We start from the raw sequence: 20,282 nt of genomic DNA, 5'->3' as shown, positions 1-20,282 counted from the left end.
GCCGTACTCGATTCCCTGCAGAACTAACCATTATATCCGCGCTGGCCAACACAAGGTCATTCAGTCTAATCCCAATTACCAGCTCTAGGTCCATAGCCCTGCAGGTTACGACACTTTAAGTGCCAATCCAACCATCTCTTAAAAGTGATAAGGATTTCTGCATCCACTACTCTTCCAGGCAGTGAGTTCCAGATCCCCACAACCCTCTGCGTAAAGACCACCCCCTCAAACCCCTCTAAACCTTCCACCAACCACCTTAAAACTATGCCCCCTCCACCAATGGAAATAGGTCCTTACTATCCAATATGTCCAGGCCCCTCAATATATTGTACACCTCAATGAGGTCTCCTCTCAACCTCCTCTGTTCCAATGAGAACAAACCCAGCCTAACCAATCTGTCCTCATAACTAAGATTCTCCATTCCAGGCAGCATCCTAGTAAATCTCCTCTGCACCTTCTCTAGTGCAATCACATCCTTCCTATAATACGGTGACCAGAACTGCATGCTGTGGGCTAACCAAGTATTATGCAATTTAAGCATAACCTCCTTGCTCTTATTTGCTATGCATCGGCCAATAAAGGCAAGCATTCCGTATGCCTTCTTAACCACCTTATCCACCTGGCCTGCTACTTTCAGGGATCTGTGGACAAGCACTTCCAAGGTCTTTTTGTTCATCTACACTATTATTAAGTGGCCTACCGCTTAATGTGTATACCCTTTCCTTATTAGCCATCCCAAAGTGCATCACCTCACACTTCTCGGAATTAAATTTCATTTGCCACTGCTCTGCCCACCTGACCAGTAGATTGATATCCTTCTGCAGTCGATGACTTTCCTCTTCATTATCAACCACACAGCCAATTTTAGTGTCGTCTGCAAACTTCTTAATGATACTCCCTATATTCAAATCTAAATCATTGATATATACCACAAAAAGCAAAGGACCCAGTACTGAGCCCTGCGGAACCCCACTGGAAACATCCTTCCAGTCACAAAAACATCCATCAACCATTACCCTTTGCTGCCTACCTCCAAGCCAATTATGGAAACTATCTTTTTGCTGTGGACATGAGCTAATTGCTGGGAGACGGGCTGAATTGCAACACTGCCAACTCTGCTGCAGAGATTTTTAACTTGCGACAATAATTTCACAATTTTCCATTATTGAAAATTTGTTGCATTTTTTTTTGGAGACTTTAATTGTGCCCCACCTGGAAGTCACACATTTTGGTAATATAGTTTACTCAATTGCAGTACAATTTTATGTCAAAGGCAACCAATGTCAACACATGGGTCATAAGACTCCACAAATAAACCACATATGTCCAATAAATCCAGGTTCCAGTTTCCCTATACATGGCTACTTGCAACTTGATCTTAACTACAGCGTGCATCTGTTTCCTATTGAAGACCCGTCTCAAGTTTCAAGGCTATGTTGCATGTATATCGTCACGCAAGTACAAACTGTTGGTGCAGAATGGCGGTGGGAGAGAGCTGGGGGTGGGGAGGGAAGAAGAGAGAAAAAGGATAGCGGTAAATTATGGCCTCTCCGGCTGCGTTCGATGTGCGCATGCGCCTAAACTCGGCACTTGCGAACGGTCAACATTTATTTTGACAGATCGCACGCATGCCCGGGAGAAGGGCCTTTGCGGGCAGAGATTTGGGCTATATGCCCAGCTCTTACCCAGCTAATGTCCTTAAAACTCTTACGCCTAGTAAAAGCAGACGCAAGGCCTGCTTTTACCAGTGCAAGAGTGTTAAAAGATATAAAAATTTAATTTTATCACTAATTTTAATATTTAAAATCATGTCCATTAAGTTAAGTTTATTTTTAACTATTTAAAAAAATGTTTTATTTAAATTCAAATTTTTAAAAAACATTTCAATTAATTTTAAATATGTGCGGTTTTTAAAATATATTTGTTGTGTTTCTGTGTTTTTGGGGGTATTCTAATTGATAGTAATGGGAGCTTGTATAAATGGAACTCCCATATCAATGAGAATGCTCCATGTTCATTGGTGGGCCAGGCCCACGTGATCCCAGGATGCCGTACGCTCCTGGGATATGTGGGCCTCTGCACTGGGCTGCGCATCTCGGCCTCAGACAAGAGGGGTGCGTTCCTCTGGGACCACCAGGTACTGTCGTAAGAGAAAAAATTCGGTTGGAAGTGTCCGCCACAATTTTTGGCCCATTATTGAAGATTTTGAAATCAGGGAGAAAATGAGTAAAGTGGACGTGAAGAAGCTTTTTGTGCTGAATATGGAGATGGAAAACAGCATTACTTAAGGGAATAGAGATCAACTTAAATAGATACTCAATGGTAAATGGCCTTATCCTGAAATATTTTTACTTGTCCAGATGCATTGCATTATTCTACTTACCTAAAAAAAAAACTTAACTCATGGCTGGCCTTGTATGTAGAGACGTATAATTGGTTCCATTTGTGAGGCTCTGCCCCAGTGTAGAACCTCGACTGAAGGAGCTCCAAGGTCACTCTGCCCAATTTGCACCTCTCCCAATCTTCCAGCCACTAAAATCAAGCAGGGAACACCAGAGAATGCCCTGAAATGGTCGTGCTGACCTGGTGCAGAATTCTCCAATCCGCACTCCCAGTGGGCAAGGTCCCACGCTCACAATACTGACTCTCGTGTATTAGGACCAGGGTGTGTCAGCACGAGGGCAGGATATAGCAACTCAGGAAATAGCAGCACAAAGGATAATTTATACAACCCCAGGCTGCCAGCACTCGAGTCCTGCGGAGACATGTTGGCAGCAACCGAGTTAAATTTAAATTCGGCAAAGATCGGAGGCCGAAGTCTGTGCATGCGTGATTATTTTTTTTTCTGTTGCCGTCGTTTGCTAGTCTGGCTGATGCTGCACGTGGTCGCCACTGGGCCAGGCTGGCTGGCCGAAGGGACCCGGAGCGAGAGGCTGGGCCGGGTGGGAGGGAGGTGGAAAGCGAGGGTGGGGGATGGCCACATGTGCGATTGTTTTTAAAAAAAAAAAATGTGCATGCACGCTGACTTTTTTTTGACATCCGTCGTTTTGGCCGCAATTGGGAGTCGCCCGCACGGAACAGCGACTTCGAAAAACAGAGAAGACAGTGAGAAAGATAGAGACAGGGACAGAGAAAACAAAGTAACTGAAGACAACGGACAAAGCAGGGAAAAAAAAAAAATTAATAATTGTGCAAGATTTATTAACGATCTTAAAGAAAATCATGAGTGAGAAGAAAAACATAAGAAATAGGAGCAGGAATAGGCCATTTGGCCCCTCAAGTCTGCTCCGCCATTCAGTAAGATCATGGCTAATCGGAAATAAGACCCCGACAAAAGTCAAAGATGGGCAGAGGCAGAGGGCACCATGGTTTACGGACGAGGAGCTGGAGGCACCAGTCTCTGCGGCAGGGGCAAGGTCTCGGGACCTCACCAGGGATGGTCGTGGGAAGCCAGCCTCGGTCCAGTACCTGCGCATCTGGAGGGAAATTGGGGAGGCCATGTCCGCAGTGGGACAATCGTGAGGCAATGTCGCAAAAGGTGGAATGACATTGTAGCCGCAGCCAGAGTGAGTAATGATTTTATTGATGCACTCCCTTACTACTCACAATGTAAATCTAAATAGGATGTCTTGATGGCTATTTGTATGTGTCACATGTACAAATCGGTTAAAGATTGCTACTTTAATTTCTGCAGAAGAAATTGTCAACCAACGCCTCCGAGCAGTGGAGCATGGGAGGAGGCCCACCAAAGGTGCTGGACATAAGTGATTTGGAGCAGCGTGCCTTAGCCTTGGTGGGTGGGCACAACTGTGCAACCACCCACAGTGGTGCTGAACCCTTGCCACAGCATGATAAGTTGCGGGCATGTAATGTCATCTCAAATTAATATAATGTACTGTGATGTTGGGGTCATGTAGTGTAATGTCATGCATTTTAATATATTGTCTGTCAGCCATATATAATGTAGTAATGCAGCAGTGGTGCTACGTGATGGTACTCATGTCATCCTGACCTCTCTTCTGCTGCTAACCACTGAAATGTTTTGTACTTGCAGATGCTGATTCAGATGACAGAGGTAGCCACTGCCTCGACCCCCAGCATCCAAAACCCCACTGCCTTGACCCCTGGCATCCATCGAGCCTCCACCTTGACCACCGCCAGAACCTCCGCCCCCTTCATTGAGATCTGGGTGAATGAGCAAGACGAAGAGGAAGAGAGAGCGGTGAAGGGGAACTGGTTGAGCCAGTTGAGGTGAGGGGGGGGGGGGGGGGGAGCAATAGGTCATTCAAGTAACCTCTGGGTCTGCATTGTGGGCACTCCCTCGTCGGCATCGGTATTTGTGGTGTTCCCCGACTCTTGCGAACTATCGGGACCAAACTATGTCCAGCAATGCACCTTCTCAAGCCGCAGGGCCGCATCCATGGAGGTTGCTGCAGCAAAGAGGGAATGCTGCAAGACAGGCAGGCGCACACCAGGACATGGTCAGACTATCGAGGACGAGCATGGATATCAGTCGCGAGCTCCTCCAGGCCACGGCTGCGATAGTTGGGAACATTGTGGCACTTTCAACGCGACATGATAAGAACATGTCGCGGCTGATTGCCGCGGTGGAGTGAACCACCCAGTCTGTCGATGCACAATGTCTTGGTGCCAGTTTTGGTCACCTTACTTAAGGAAGGATATACTAGCTTTGGAGGGGGTACAGAGACGATTCACCAGGCTGATTCTGGAGATGAGGGGGTTACCTTATGATGATAGATTGAGTAGACTGGGTCTTTACTCGCTGGAGTTCAGAAGGATGAGGGGTGATCTTATAGAAACATTTAAAATAATGAAAAGGATAGACAAGATAGAGGCAGAGAGGTTGTTTCCACTGGTCGGGGAGACTAGAACTAGGGGGCACAGCCTCAAAATACGGGGGAGCCAATTTAAAACCGAGTTGAGAAGGAATTTCTTCTCCCAGAGGGCTGTGAATCTGTGGAATTCTCTGCCCAAGGAAGCAGTTGAGGCTAGCTCATTGAATGTATTCAAATCACAGATAGATAGATTTTTAACCAATAAGGGAATTAAGGGTTACGGGGAGCGGGCGGGTAAGTGGAGCTGAGTCCACGGCTAGATGGCCTACTCCTGTTCCTAATTCTTATGTTCTTATGTAATATTAATGTGGGGAGGGCCAGGCCTAGGGGTAGGGGAAATGGGAAGAAGAGAGGCGGGGGGCGGGGGGGGGGGTGCGAGGGCAAGGTGGGGGGGAAAAGAGAGGCGGTGGGAGTGGTCAGGGCTCGAGGGATGGGTGTTGGTTGTTTTGTTAATGTTGTTGATGTTGTTTTATATGTTGTTTGATTAAAACTTTTATTACTGTTGATTGTAAATTATAAATGGTTCAAAATACTTTAAGTTTTAAATTTTTCACATTTTTGAGTTATCAAAGTTTTCCAAATTTTGATGTTCTAAAATTTTGTATAAATCTTATTATTGAATTTAACCACTCTTGTACGGTGTCTAACTTAAAAAAAAATGAAGGGCAACAGTCATGAGGGTTCCATACAGTGGGCAGGCAAAGCTGGAGCTGGGGGGAAGGGGGGGTTGCCATGGAACACTACTACCTTCCGCTTAAGATTGGCTAAGATCGGGTAAAACCTTACTTTTCAGGACGGCATTTAGGGCGGGCAGTAAATGGATCTTGGTGATCAAATTTGCGTTTTTGGGGCAGTGATTTAATTTTTTTGACGAAACTTGTATTTCTGGGCGTTAAGTGGCGGTAATATGATGATGAATTTCGGGCCCATTAAGTTTAAAATCATAGAATCTTACAGCACAGAAGGAGGCCATTCTGCCCATCGAGCCTGTGCCGGCTCTTTGCTAGAGCTATCCAATTAGTCCCACTCCCCTGCTCTTTCCCCGCAGCCCGGCAAATTCTCTCCCCATGAGTCATGACTAAACAAAAAATTATTTGGCCATGAAAATGTACTGATTTATAATAGCTTTGTGCTTAAGTCGATCCTCTGTGATCTTGCTGCTCATTCTATTCCGTGGAGCTTTTCCATCACATGTTCAGCTTTCCAGGTGACCTTACATATTTAGACAAAGCATATTTAAGATAATCCACAAGACAAGTACTGCATCTGTGAGCTTACATTTGGGAGAAAAACATAACCCTTCACAATCTGAATCTTGAAAATTAAGGTGGTACAATGGCACGTACACTGATCCACCTTAATAAAATATTCCTCACTCAAACAATGTTATATGTGTACAGTATCAACTAGTTAGTGATGCATAAGCCACTCCTCCAAAGCACCAGATTTGATCATAAGAACAAAATAAATAGGAGCAGGAATAGGAGCCTGCTCTGACATTCAATAAGATCATGGCTGATCAGATTGCGGAATCAGCTCCACTTCCCCGCTCGCTCCCCATAATCCTGGACTCCCTTATCACTCAAAAATCTGTCTATCTCCGCCTTAAATATATTCAATGACCCAGCCTCCACAGCTCTCTGGAGCAGAGAATTCCACAGATTTACAACCCTCAGAAGAAATTCCTCCTCATCTCAGTTTTAAATGGGCGGCCCCTTATTCTAAGACTATGTCCTCTAGTTTTAGTTTCCCCCATCAGTGGAAATATCCTCTCTGCATCTACCTTGTCGAGCCCCCTCATTATCTTGTATGTTTCGATAAGATCACCTCTCATTCTTCTGAACTCAAATGTGTATAGGCCCAATCTATCTTCATAAGTCAACCCCTTCATCTCCGGAATCAACCTAGTGAACCTTCTAACATCCTCCAAAGCAAGTATATCCCTCCTTAAATAGAGACCAAAACTGCATGCAGTACTCCAGGTGTGGTCTCACCAATGCTCTGTACAGTTGTAGCAGGACTTCCCTGCTTTTAGTTTCCATATTTACGAAAGGATATACTTGCTTTGGAGACAGTTCAGAGAAGGTTCACGAGGTTGATTCCAGGGATGAGGGAGTTGACTTATGAGGAAAGGTTGAGTAGGTTGGGCCTCTACTCATTGGAATTCAGAAGAATGAGGGGTGATTTTATCGAAACATAAAAGATTATGAGGGGTCTTGACAAAGTGGATGCAGAGAGGATGTTTCCGCTGGTGGGGGAAGACTAGAACTAGAGGGCACAATCTTAGAATAAGGGGCCGCTCTTTTAAAACAGAGGGGAGGAGAAATTTCTTCTGAGGGTTGTAAATCTGTGGAATTTGCTGCCTCAGAGCTGTGGCAGCTGGGTCAGTGAATAAATTTAAGACAGAAATAGACAGTTTCTTAAACGATAAGGGGAGCGGACGGGGAAGTGAACCAGAGTCCATGATCGGATCAGCCATGATCTTATTGAATAGCGGAGCAGGCTCGAGGGGCTGTATGGCATACTCCTGTTCTATTTCTTATGTTCTTATACTCTATCCCCCATGCAATAAAGGCCAACATTCCATTTTGTCTTCCTGATTACTTGCTGTACCTGCACGCTAACATATCAGATGTCAGTCAGCTATGCTTTATCTACATATACATACCCCCACACACTCAAGTTGTGTGCATCGTTGCTCCCCAAAAAGCAGGGGACCATGATCCCAGCAGTTACCCCAGCATACTGCTCACTAGTGCCCTCCAGCCTTGAGGCTGCTGGTTGCAGGCTCAGTGGGAAGGCACGTGCGCCATGATGGGTGCATCTTGCCCCAACCCCCGCCTCACCGAATCCATGATGCTGGAAACTCTGGCCGGGCCTAAAGCCCTTGGTGTGGTCCACTTCAGACCATCCCGAGGTTGGTAGGTCTCGCTTCAAGACAACAACTGGTATTTATATAGCGCCTTTAACGTAGTGAAACGTCCCAAGGCGCTTCACAGGAGTATTGTGAGATTTAAAAAATTTGACACCAAACTGCACAAGTAGAAGTTAGCGCAGGCGACCAAAAGCTTGGTCAAAGAGCTAGGTTTTAAGGAGCGTCTTGAAGGAGGAAAGAAAAGTAAGAGAGGCAGAGAGGTTTAGGGAGGGAGTTCCAGAGCTTAGGGCCCAGGCAACAGAAGGCACGGCCACCAATGGTGGGACGATTATAGGCAGGGATGCTCAAGAGGGCAGAATTAGGGGAGCGCAGACTCCTCGGGGGGGACTGGGGAAGTGGGGACTGGAGGAGATTACAGAGATAGGGAGGGGCGATGCTATGGAAGGATTTGAAAATAAGAATGTTTTGAAATCGAGGTGTTGCTTAACCGGAAGCCCCAGCAAGCACAGGGGGTGATGGGTGAGCGAGGCTTGATAGGAGACGTACCGACCTCTAGTATTGTGCCGAGCCCGTTAGGGGCTTGGGCAGGAATTCGAGTACCCTTGTGTGCAAGTGGCCTAGTAAGGAGTGGTAAGAGGCTTTGCCTTCTACAAGACAGGTGGGAATTCCCAATTGAGGTCAGGATCCAACGTTTCTCAGTTCTGGCCTTTTTCCGAGTCATTCCACCAGATTAATGGTAGGATTCTGGCAGAACAGCTGAGGGAGTTCAGACCCCTAATAGTTTATTTAAAGTTGGGTTGTGCATGCTGAAGTTTACAAGAGCACAAAATTCCCAAGTTTCCCCCCCCCCCCCCCCCCGAGTGTTTATAAATTGATGGGTACTAGTTACTCTTTATAAACTGAAGGGATCATACCCAGAGACAGTAAAAACGGTTTTGCTCCCAGCATTTCCACTTTTGCAGAGGCAGGAGATTTAGTCACAAGTGATAAATATAGCGCTGCACTTTTTCGTGATTCTATTCACTTCTGCCTGCGTTCTGATTCTTTACTCTCTGCACAAGATAGCATTGCTGCATGATTTGTCTGATTTTAGATCACGTGCGCTGCACTGTTCCAGCCCGATGCAAATTGACTCACTCAGAAAGATGATAAATTGCAGAGACTCACGGGCAGTAGGCATTTCTGGAATTCCTGAAGTTTCAACTTTGATTCTTGATAATTTTTGTGTTCTGTGCACAGTTCGTACATCTCCAACATGTAGACCCAGGGACAATCCTTCCAAAAACAAAATCAAGATAAAGTGATGAGGGGGAAGAGCAGCTCATTTATTACCATTAGTGATTCATAGCAGTGGGTGTTGGGTTCAGCTACAATTACAGAATCTTATTCTTCCACAGAAGTGATGCACTCCTTTAAGATCAGCACTGTAATTTTTCTGGAGTGACTGTTCTGCAGATAATGTAGGAGACAGTCTGCAGAGCCGCAGTCAGCACAGAGGTAAATGACCAGTTCGGGGCCATAAAAGGAGCGGAGGTGAGTGGCCTGGGAGCAGTGTGGAGGCCACATCAGGAAGCAGCACGAGCAGGCGACGGCAGCAAAGAGTGACGTCATCAAGGTCCAGGTCGGTGATTGGAGCGTGGGCAGATACAGCAGGAGCGGTGAGGTCGGGGCGAAGGAGTGGCGAGAGACTGTGGAGGGACGTGATTGGGGCCCAGGGGAGCGGCAAGTTCGGGACCAGGGGCCCAGGGGCAGCACGGGCCAGCCCACACTGCGATACATGTGCACACTAGGTCCGTGCAGCAGAACTGGTCTCCAGTCGTCTTGGGTAATCCTTGCCACTGGACCAAGACCTAGCTCGGTCAAGCCCGTGTGGTGGCTGGTGTGCAACTGCCACCCACACGCAAAAAAAAAAATCCACGCACAGGTATCTTCCACCCTTCAGGATGTAGTTCGGGTCCTTCATTCGAAACACCTGTGAACGCATCCTTTTTTGGCATGGAGGCAAGTCATCCTCGTTTCAAGGGACTGCTTATGATGATGAAATGACCAGTTAATCCTTTATTTTTTTGGTTGTATTAACTGAGGGAGGAACGTTGGCCAAAGTACTTTCTGCTCGTCAACAACTGCCCTGGGACCTTTAACATTCACTCGAACGGGCAGACAGAATTTTAGTTTAGTGAGACCACCACCTCCAACAACTTGGTATCACACTGCAAATGCGAGCCTTAATTCTAAGCCCAGGTTTTCTAGTGGGGTCCGAACCCACAACTTTCTGACCCAGACGCGAGAGCGCTACCAACTGAGCCAAGCCAGCACAAGACCTCGGGGGTAATTTTAACCCGAGTCGCCCGGCAGGAAACATGGCATCATAATTTCATTTTCTTTCCTATAAAGTGCTCCGAGACATCTTTCCAAGTGCAAACAGTTGTAGTCAGCGGGGCATCATCAGGTTATTGGAACATGGAGGGGCATTACAGCAGAGTCCAAAATCCTGCTCTCGCTCGTAATTCACTTTCCTGCTGGGATCACTATATAACAGTCAGCATTGGAAACCCTGGTTGCGTTTTACCCCCTCTACCTCTGGGACAGTGAGGCCTGTGGCCCGGGCTGAAATTAGCCAGCTTCAGTGAGTTTCCCAGAACTTAAACTTTGGACCTTGTGTCTTTGTGCTGGATCAAGTAATGCCTTGACCCACCCGGGAGCCTAGTATCTGCTCGTTGTAATGGTTTTTTCGTCTGTACCAACTTGTTCTATAACACTGGCTAAAAATTCCAAAAGGAAATAAAATACATCACACACTACCTTCTGAAAAAGCTGAAATCCTCTGACCAGATGTTTACTTTTTCTTCTTCCCAACAGCACCTTGCACATGAGCGACAGATCGTGCAGATTCCATTCGTGGTACTCTACCGAATCATTAATATGCTTTGTTGCTTCAGAGATGGTCGCATCATCCGATGACATAATAACCCAAACACAAAGACACTGAAGAACATCAGCTTCCTGTGAATGAAAAGGGAAGCAATTACCCACAGCAACACTGGAGTAATCTCACAGACGGGGGTGAAGATTAAAGCCATCATATCTGAAGTCCTTGCCTCCATCAGTCTTTTCTTCCCCCTGCTTGACAAATCCATGGGATGTCACCTAATCTCCACTTCCTGACTCACCTCTTCTCACCTTGGTGCTGGTCTGCAACTTGGCCTTTCACCTTAATTTCTCAACTTAAAGTTTTTTAAACAATCCTCAGAAAATATATGTTAACATGCTGATAGAGGGAGATTTAAAGCTTATTACTTTTTTTGATTTCAAGAATATTCAATATATTCTTTAGATGAAAAAAAACTCAAAGATTAGAAAATATAGTCAATAATAAAACCACATCTGCATTTTATCCATTAACTGATTGATCATGACCGTCCCAATGAAAAGTTGGCTTCATACAATTAGGATTTATAGACACAAGCACTTCTTCCTTTGAATGATGAATGTTCTGGTTAAGATTAGATCAGAGCAATTGTTACCATTTTAAATAGTTTAGTGCATAGATTTGACTTGAGAGCAAGGTCACTGAATTACCTGCATACTATATGTAGTTCAGTTCCTTCCCCATAGCGACAATAAATAAATCTACAGTTAAAAGGGTGGTAGAAGTTTGGAATGCTCTTCCACAAACGGCAATTGAGACTAAATCAATTGTCAATTTTAAATCTGAGATGAATAATACCTTTGGTTGATAAAAAAAATCTAAAGGATATGGAGCAAGACAGGTATATGGAGTTAGGTGATCTCATTGAATGGCAGAACAGGCTCGAGTGGCCAAATGGCCTCCTCCTGTACCTATGTTCTTAAGAAGCATTCTAAGTTTATATTAAAATGTTCGAATAAGATATCCTGTCACCCAGGAGGAATTTCAGGTTATTGATATTAAGATGTTGCTATTAAGTTAAATTTAGCTCTCAAGTGCTTAAATCCAAGAATACACATTCTGGGAATGCAAAGTCGAAGCTTCTGCCAGGATGGTTTTCTCTCATACCAGTTCAGTTTTGAGTCAATGACATTCGTTAACACATTAGAGAGGGGAAAATGGGTGTGATGTTGGAATAACTTCATTTGTATGAGCCCGGCAAGACAAAGCTACCAGGGAAGATCACAGCAAGAGAGCGGTACATAAGAATTAGGAACAGGAGTCGGCCATCTAGCCCCTCGAGCCTGCTCCGCCATTCAACAAGATCATGGCTGATCTGGCCGTGGACTCAGCTCCACTTACCCGCCCGCTCCCCATAACCCTTAATTCCCTTATTGGTTAAAAATCTATCTATTTGTGATTTGAATACATTCAATGAGCTAGCCTCAACTGCTTCCTTGGGCAGAGAATTCCACAGATTCACAATCCTCTGGGAGAAGAAATTCCTTCTCAACTCGGTTTTAAATTGGCTCCCCCATATTTTGAGGCTGTGCCCCCTAGTCCTAGTCTCCCCGACCAGTGGAAACAACCTCTCTGCGTCTATCTTGTCTATCCCTTTCATTATTTTAAATGTTTCTATAAGATCACCCCACATCCTTCTGAACTCAAACGAGTAAAGACCCCAGTCTACTCAATCTATCATCATAAGGTAACCCCCTCATCTCTGGTATCAGCCTAGTGAATCGTCTCTGTACCCCCTCCAAAGCTAGTATATCCTTCCTTAAGTAAGGTGACCAAAACTGCACACAGTACTCCAGGTGCGGCCTCACCTATACCCTGTACAGTTGCAGCAGGACCTCCCTGCTTTTGTACTCCATCCCTCTCGCAATGAAGGCCAACATTCCATTCCCCTTCCTGATTACCTGCTGCACCTGCAATCTAACTTTTTGGGATTCACGCACAAGGACCCCCAGGTCCCTCTGCACCGCTCGATTTATTTACAGTGCAACTGGCCATTTCCTGGACACAGAGAGCTGGGGTCAAGCTTTTGGTTGGAAGGCAGAGTCAACAGTAATTTGGAACGGAAGTCAAAGTTTAGCACCAGCGAGGATCAAAGATTTGCCAAGAGAGAATGACCTGCTAACAGGGATAGTGTGGTGTACTTTGTTACTTTCTATGTTACGAGGAGCAAGAAATTCACTGCAAACTTGATTCTGTTCATTCTTATATTGGGTGTAAATAATAGCTTAGTTTATGGGTTTATAATTGGCCTCATATCAATAGTTCATCAGTCTACCTTCTTGAAGAGGGTTCGGGGGAGGTGGGGGTGGGGGGAAGAGGAGACAGACAGGTGCGAGATTACAGTATCCCACTCACACAATAAGGGGTTTCGTTGTTACAACACCTGGCTCATGCTATTGTATGACTATATATTGGGAAACAGGGCTAACTTCTGATCATAAGGGATAAGTGGTCTATACAGAAACTATAACATTCATTCATTTCTGTCTCTCCCCTAACCGACCATTTGGAAAACAAAAATAAAACAGGCAAAAAAGAAAAAGTAAAAAATATATATTTCTGGGCTTCGTCTGGGAGGGTGCTTCCTCCCCCAGAGTTCTTGGCAAAATGAAGCTGTGCCTTTCTCTTCTACCTCCACCCCATGAGTGAATTATCAAGCTGCAGATGAGTAACGGTAAAGTTTCTGACATTAAATATATAAAACAAAAGGGATTTTGCATTTTGTTCACAGTCATTTCTACATTACAACATTTCAAAAAGTACTTCATTGGCTATGAAGCACTCTGGGACGTCGTGAAAGGCGCTATATAAATGCAAGTCTGTCTTTCTAATAGTGTATTAAAAAAAATAAAACAAAACAACTGAGCTTTTGTCAATCATGTCATTAAATAGATTAGAATCGAATCTCCAACCCGAGGACATGTAACTGGTTGTAACATACAGCAGAAATGCCTGTAACTAGTAAAATGGGTCGTTTATTGCAATCTGCATCTAGGAGACTGAAAGAACCCTTTTAGTCACACCATGTAGGAGGAATTATAGAAAGCACATTTAGAAATTACTTCAGTATACAATGCAAAATTTTTGTTGATACATTAACTGAGTATTTTGTTAATACAGGGTAATAGATTTTTTTTCTTTTAAAAAGTTTCAGAAATAACAATGAGTGAAATACAACATCCTTTTATTGTGAGTACAGGGTACTAATGATTTGTCCACAAGGTCAAATTAACAAATTTAAAGGATGGTAATTTACAGCCTTGGAGTTCAAGGATTCAAATTATTGCTCATCGTCAGCTGGGGAAAGAGCGCTAGAGAGTGAAGCGTCTGGCAATCTGGGTCTCACACACACAGGTTTACCAAGTTTAAATAGCATGGGCTTCTCGCTGTCCCACTAATCGACTGTAACCCTCAATTTATACAAGCGCTTTCAAGAGAACGCTGGAGAGGAAAAAAGTGGTTCTCCATCACATTATACACACAGAAAAACCACGCATGGTGCAATGTTGCCAAATAATTCTCTCCTCTGCAGTATTAAGTCTGGCTTTGATTCTCAGAATAACAAAATTATGATCACATACAATCCTTGGGATGTGATGAAACCAAAATTTCATACGAGGGAGATCTGATTGAAATGGAATACAGAATAAAATAAATGCATGGAAATTATTGAGCAATGGAATATTCGCTGTTTTAAAAATAAATTAGCGAAACCGAGATGAAGGTGCGAGGCCCATGGTCCACGGGAAGATGAGAGAAGTCCACCAAGTTAGCTCATCCCTCCAATTACAAAGCTCAGGTCAGTGAGCAAGATGTGCTTTGTTGATCCTGTTGTAAATTTGTTAGATCTACCCACACCAATACTATCTTTTAAATGAAAAGCCAGTGTTTTTAGAAGCAGCAAAATAATTGCAACCAGTAAGCAAGTACAGGTATTCAGATATACAAACACTTAGCCAAACAAAGCCCAGCAGCACTACCAATCAATTCCACATCTGATAGAATGCAAGTATCGTTCACCTAAAAATCAAGATTATTGAATTTACCAGAGTATCATTCTCCTAAAAATCGGATTATTGAATTGATCAGATAGCTCCAATTGCAGGGATAGCACTAACACAACTGGATGAATGGTCTCCCTTCTGCGCTGTATTTTTTATGATTCTAGTTAAAGCGTTTCAATTATGTTCATGTCATCCCTGTTCAAGGTGTTTGACTAAACCCCTTAGCAATTAGAAACAGGTTTAGAGTACAATCAAATCCGGTTATACCTGTAACAGTTTGCCACGAAGTCTACACCGGCATTAAGGCTATACATTACCTGCATTGGACCTACTGAAAACATTATATTCAAATGCTTTGCTATTATCAATGTTACATAGAATGTACAGCACAGAAACAGGCCATTCAGCCCAACTGCTCCGTGCCGGTGTTTATGCTCCACACGAGCCTCCTCCCACCCCTCTTCATTTCATATCTTTCTATTCCTTTTTCCCCTCATGTACTTACCTATCTTCCCTTTAAATGCATCGATGCTATTCGCCTCAAACATTCCATGTGGTGGTGAGCTCAACATTTTAACCACTCTCTGGGTAAAGAAGTTTCTCCTGAATTCCATATTGGATTTATTATTGACCAGCTTATATTTATGGTCCCTATTTCTGGTCTTGCCCGCATGTGCAAACATCTGCTCTATCAAACCCGTTCATAATACTGAAGGCCTCTATCAGGTCACCCCTCAGTCTTCTCCTTTCTAGAGAAAAGAGCCCCGGCCTGTTCAATCTTTCCTGATAGATATAACCTCTCAGTTCTGGTATCGTTCCAGTAAATCTCCATGTGGTAGCAGGTTCAATGTTCTAACCACTCTCTGGGTAAGGAAGATTCGACTGAATTGCCTATTGGATTTAATAGTGACGGTTGCATAATTAGGACCTCGATTCACGTGTTCAGAATTTGGTTTCTTGCACCAATCGTATTACTGACATTCAGCCTACAGAGGGCCCCACCTGAAAACATGCAGCCAGGATGCTCAGCACAGGCGCATTCTGTCGTACTGCTTCACTCAAAAGGTAACGCCAAGGCTTTGGCTTCTCCTGGCACCAATAGAGAACTTGAAAAAGATCCACTGGAGACTCGCTCTTCCTGCTGGGTTCCTTCATGGTCACAGTACCACTCGCTGGCTTCTCTTGCGAGACAAACTGCAAGTTCTGAAAGGCTAGTGTCAGGTGGTCCTGGAGAATGGGACTGAAGTCTTTCAGCAGTGCCTTCACCTATTGAAAAGAACCAGATGGCAAACATAAAGACGTGGTTGCTATTAAAACACACAATAAAGCAGGGATAGCTGGCGTGCTTACTTTGTTTCTTTCCAATAATTCAAGGCACTTAAAGCAATTTACCGTCTGCTGCAAAACTGGTCAGGCAGGGCCAATGGATAACTGGTCCCAAACAGACCCCAATTTAAAAAAAAAATAAGGTAATTGTGACAAAAAGCTATCGAGGATAATAATGCAGCAGAATAGGTACTCTGAGCAATTCCAGGCCAAAATTGATCCATTTTTTTTTAAACAAAGTGAGCTGCAGGAAATGTCACTGTACTAAGGAATTCTGCACAAAACACATGGGTCCACTACTATTTCTACCCAGCCGTTTGGGCGTTTGGAAAATAAATTCCCGTTGCAAACATCAACGTTTATTGCAGTACCGCTCCACAGGCACCAGGTGACCTCCAAGATCTCACCCAGGTGCCCAATCTTCACACTCGAGCCTAGATAGTGACTGGGATGCATTACACCTCATCTGATCATCGCCTGACAGTCACACATTCCACTTTCCAGCATGGAGCATCGAATAGTGATTGTGAATGAGATTATGGGGAGCAGGCAGGAAAGTGGAGGCCAAGATCAGATCAGCCAGGACCTCATTGAATGGCGGAGCAGGCTCAAGGGGCCAAATGGCCCACTCCTGCTCCTATTTCTTGTGTTCTTCGAACTTTAGCCAATTCTCCCCTCCCTCAGTGAAAGGCGCCAAGGCCAGCTGAAGTATCTCACTGCAGCCTCGGCAAGATCAGTTCATTCAACACAGGCCTTCTGGTCTGTGTGGCCAAATTACACACTCTGCCTTCACTGACTGACGCACTGGAGGAGCTCTTTTAGCAGTTTTAATATCAAGCACAACAGAGAGGTGAGATGTAACAGGAAGGGCAAGTGCATTTCCTTTTGTACATCTAGAATCATGCAACAATTCACAGGAACATTGGGAACATAAGGCAATATTTTCTGAAGGTGAAATGAAATCCTGCAGTGAATGTAATCAACTTCTCACTGAGGTGAGAAACTGGCGCATATAAGTGCCAAGATTGATGGACAGACAATTCCCAGCGGAATCATCTTCAAAACTAAACCACCACAGCTTGCCGTCAGGATGTCAAGTTGTGTGTCAAGAAAATACTAAAGGATTTCAGGTAACAAGGTCCATTGACAGACCGCTGGTTAGTCTTCAATATTGCAAAATAAAATAAAAATTAATAAAAATAGGCCAAAAAACTTGTGGGGAAACAGAGTGGCGCAGTGGATTAGACACTGGCCTTTCACTTTTGTGACATGGGTTCAAATTCTCTGCCAAGACTGATAAAAAGCTTCCCGGTCTGTTGGCTGCGTGTGGGTCTGTCCCATCAAAAGTCCAATTCCTGGTGGACATGGTTCTCTGGCACAATGGCAACAACATTCAAACAGGGTTAGGGATTGTTGGTGTGGGAAATGGAAGAAAAATACCACACTGGGGAAGCACAGGATGAACTTGCGTGTTTGGGGCTTAAGCGCCTTGTTGGGGCAGAGTTGAAGGAGCTTTCATTTGCAGCTAGCTGAGCTGCGCCTGACCTGGGGCTTGATACTGGCAACGAGTGTGTGATAGGGAAAGGAGGTCCATTCCCTACCATTAACATTGCTCATAAAAACAAAAAATGCTGGAAATCTCAGCGGGTCAGGCAGCATCTGTGGAGAGAGAGAAACAGAGTTAACGTTTCAGCTCTGCGACCCTGCATCAGAACTGGAAAAGTCAGAGACGTAACAGGTTCTTAAGGAAGTGCAGGGGGGCAGGGAAAGGGGTGGGGGAGGGGGAGGAAAGAACAAAAGGGAAGGTCTGTGATAGGGTGGAAGGCAGAAGAGATTGAGAAACAAAAGGGATGATGGGCAAAAAATGAGAAGGTAATGGGACAAGTTAAGAAAAGGAGTCTAGACAGGGTGTGAATGGCGGAATCACCACCAGCTGCTACGGGAAAGAGAAAAAACAAGGGGTGTAAAAAAAAAAAGGGAAAAAATATATGGGCAGAGATTATGGCTCATCAAGTTAATATTTGTCACCTCGAGCACAAAAATAATTAATGATACAATACTTTGGGCTCAATTTTCCCCAGTGATTTGCGCCGTTTTTTTGAGCAGTCTGCGTTTTTTGGCCTAAGTTAAAAAAAACAGTTTCCCCAATCAATTTGCACCGGCGGCATAACTCCATTCGTTACAATTTTTTTTTAGATAAGTTTTTATTTCACCCAAAAAGGGGCGTAACCTGCTTCCACGCCAATTCTGGTCATTTAGGAAAGTTTGGCCAGCTGAGTATTACTCCAGTTCTTCTTTGGCCAGCGTATGTAGAGGAACCTTCTGTAGAGGTAAGGAAATCGGCGCAGGTAGGTGCAGCAGATGCCCGGACAGCAGCAGCAGGAGAGGTAAGAAAGAGGTGGAGAGGGGGATGGGGGAAGCCTTTCGGGTATAGTTAGATGCGGGGACCGGGAGGCCATTCGGCCTGGGACAGGTGTAGGGGAACAGACCGGGAGGCCACTCGGGGCTAGGGGCGGATGGGGGAGTAGACTATGAGACCACTCGGCCAGGGCTAGGGAAGCAGACCGGCAAGGCACTCAGGGCGAGCGGACTGGGAGGCCACACGGCCAGGGCTAGGGGAGCAGACTGGGAGGCCACACGGCCAGGGCTAGGGGAGCAGACTGGGAGGCCACACGGCCAGGGCTAGGGGAGCGGACCGGCAAGCCACTCGGGGTTAGGGGTGGGTGGGGGAGTGAACCGGGAGGCCCTTTGGCCTGAGATAGGGGTGGGGATTGGCACCAGCATCGGGGGGGGTGGGAACACTTAAACACTTTAATAATTGAAGATAAATTGCTGCAATGTATGTTAATGTGTTTTTAAGTTGCTGCAATGTATTTTAATGTGTTGGGAGTTGGCTGTATGTTTCACTTTGCAGCCTCAGCTCGAGTTGTGTCCCTGGTTACCGTGGCAACCCGATCTTGTGTGTGCAGATCAAGGCTCCACCCCCAAAACTAAAGGACAGGTTAGGCTGCGCCAAAATGAAGAAATCAAACGGGGAAACGTAGACATTTTTTTTTGGCATACTCGGGCCCCCAAAAAAACGGGTGCAACTCTTCAAATACACCCAAAAAAATGCTTTGGAGAAAATTGAGTCCTTTAATTGGGACAACAAATGCTCTGACCAGCACTTTACAAAGGAGTCTTAATAGTTATCAGCTTATTTTAAATCCGGATTAGGCTTGCCAATTCTGATTGGATGTATTGTGGGAGGTTTAGTCACATGACCTCCTGCCGCCAACCAACCCGTCCTCACGCTCTCGCCATCGGTCGCCCAATACGTCCATCCACACGACACACTGCTTCCGCAAGCCGATTGGAAGGCCAACGCTCTTTATTACATGATTGGATGATTCTTAGCTGTCAGTCAGTCTACCATCCTCTTTCGCCATCTCCAATATTTTTATAAATAAAGTGTTCAAAGAGAATGAAAAAAACACCACATTTTGTGTTGATAAACACCCCTATAATTTTTCTCCTAGGTTGTTCTCAACAGTGTCCTGGATATTAATCTTTAATTCCTGGAGACTCCAAGCTAATCCAAGAGGATTGGCAACCCTATGATGGAATAGTTTTTTTTTAAACTTTTAATCTTAGTGCTGATATCAGCAGGGAACTTGTGTGTGGAGATATCTGAGGCAGGTAGTGCACGGGGGGTGAATTATCAGGGCGTGCGTCAGAAATTGTCATTTCAACTGTGTGTGTGTTCATTTCGCTACTTATTAGCAACTCCTCCATATTGATTGGACAAATTAAATTGGTCAGGGTAGCCTTGAGGAAGAGTTCATAGAGTGCGTAAGGGACGGATTCCTTGAGCAGTATGTAACGGAACCAACCAGGGGACAGGCTATCTTAGATCTGGTCCTGTGTAATGAGACAGGATTAATAAACAATCTCCTAGTAAAGGATCCTCTCGGAATGAGTGATCATAGCATGATTGAATTTCAGATTCAGATGGAGGGTGAGAAAGTTGGATCTAAAACCAGTGCACGAAGCTTAAATAAAGGAAACTATGAAGGTATGAGGGCAAAGTTGGGTAAAGTGGACTGGGAAAATAGATTAAAGTGTAGGACGGTTGATGAACAGTGGTGTACATTTAAGGAGATATTTCACAACTCTCAAGAAAAATATATTCCAGTGAAGAGGAAAGGGTGTAAGAGATAAGATAGCTGTGGCTAACTAAGGAAATTAAGGACGGTATCCAATTAAAAACAAGAGCATACAAAGGGGTCAAAACTAGTGGGAGGACAGAAGAC

At 44.7% G+C, this 20,282-nt stretch overlaps 1 protein-coding gene across 2 annotated transcripts in view; it reads right to left on the bottom strand.

Annotated features, from left to right (window-relative positions):
• The window catches only part of spg11 (SPG11 vesicle trafficking associated, spatacsin), a 190,024-nt gene that overhangs the window by 50,147 nt on the left and 119,595 nt on the right, over window positions 1-20,282 (bottom strand). For both annotated transcript variants that reach the window (XM_070858561.1, XM_070858562.1), the window contains exons 25-27: window positions 15,667-15,930; window positions 10,534-10,734; window positions 8,899-9,006 (exon numbers count right to left, since the gene is read on the bottom strand). In XM_070858561.1, coding sequence (XP_070714662.1) covers window positions 8,899-9,006; window positions 10,534-10,734; window positions 15,667-15,930 — 573 coding nt within the window. The remainder of the gene's footprint in view (window positions 1-8,898; window positions 9,007-10,533; window positions 10,735-15,666; window positions 15,931-20,282) is intronic.

This window comes from Pristiophorus japonicus, chromosome 17 (assembly GCF_044704955.1).
Source record: "Pristiophorus japonicus isolate sPriJap1 chromosome 17, sPriJap1.hap1, whole genome shotgun sequence".
In the NCBI taxonomy this organism is placed as follows: Eukaryota; Metazoa; Chordata; class Chondrichthyes; family Pristiophoridae; genus Pristiophorus; species Pristiophorus japonicus.
This window is presented reverse-complemented; position numbering and strand designations above follow the sequence as displayed.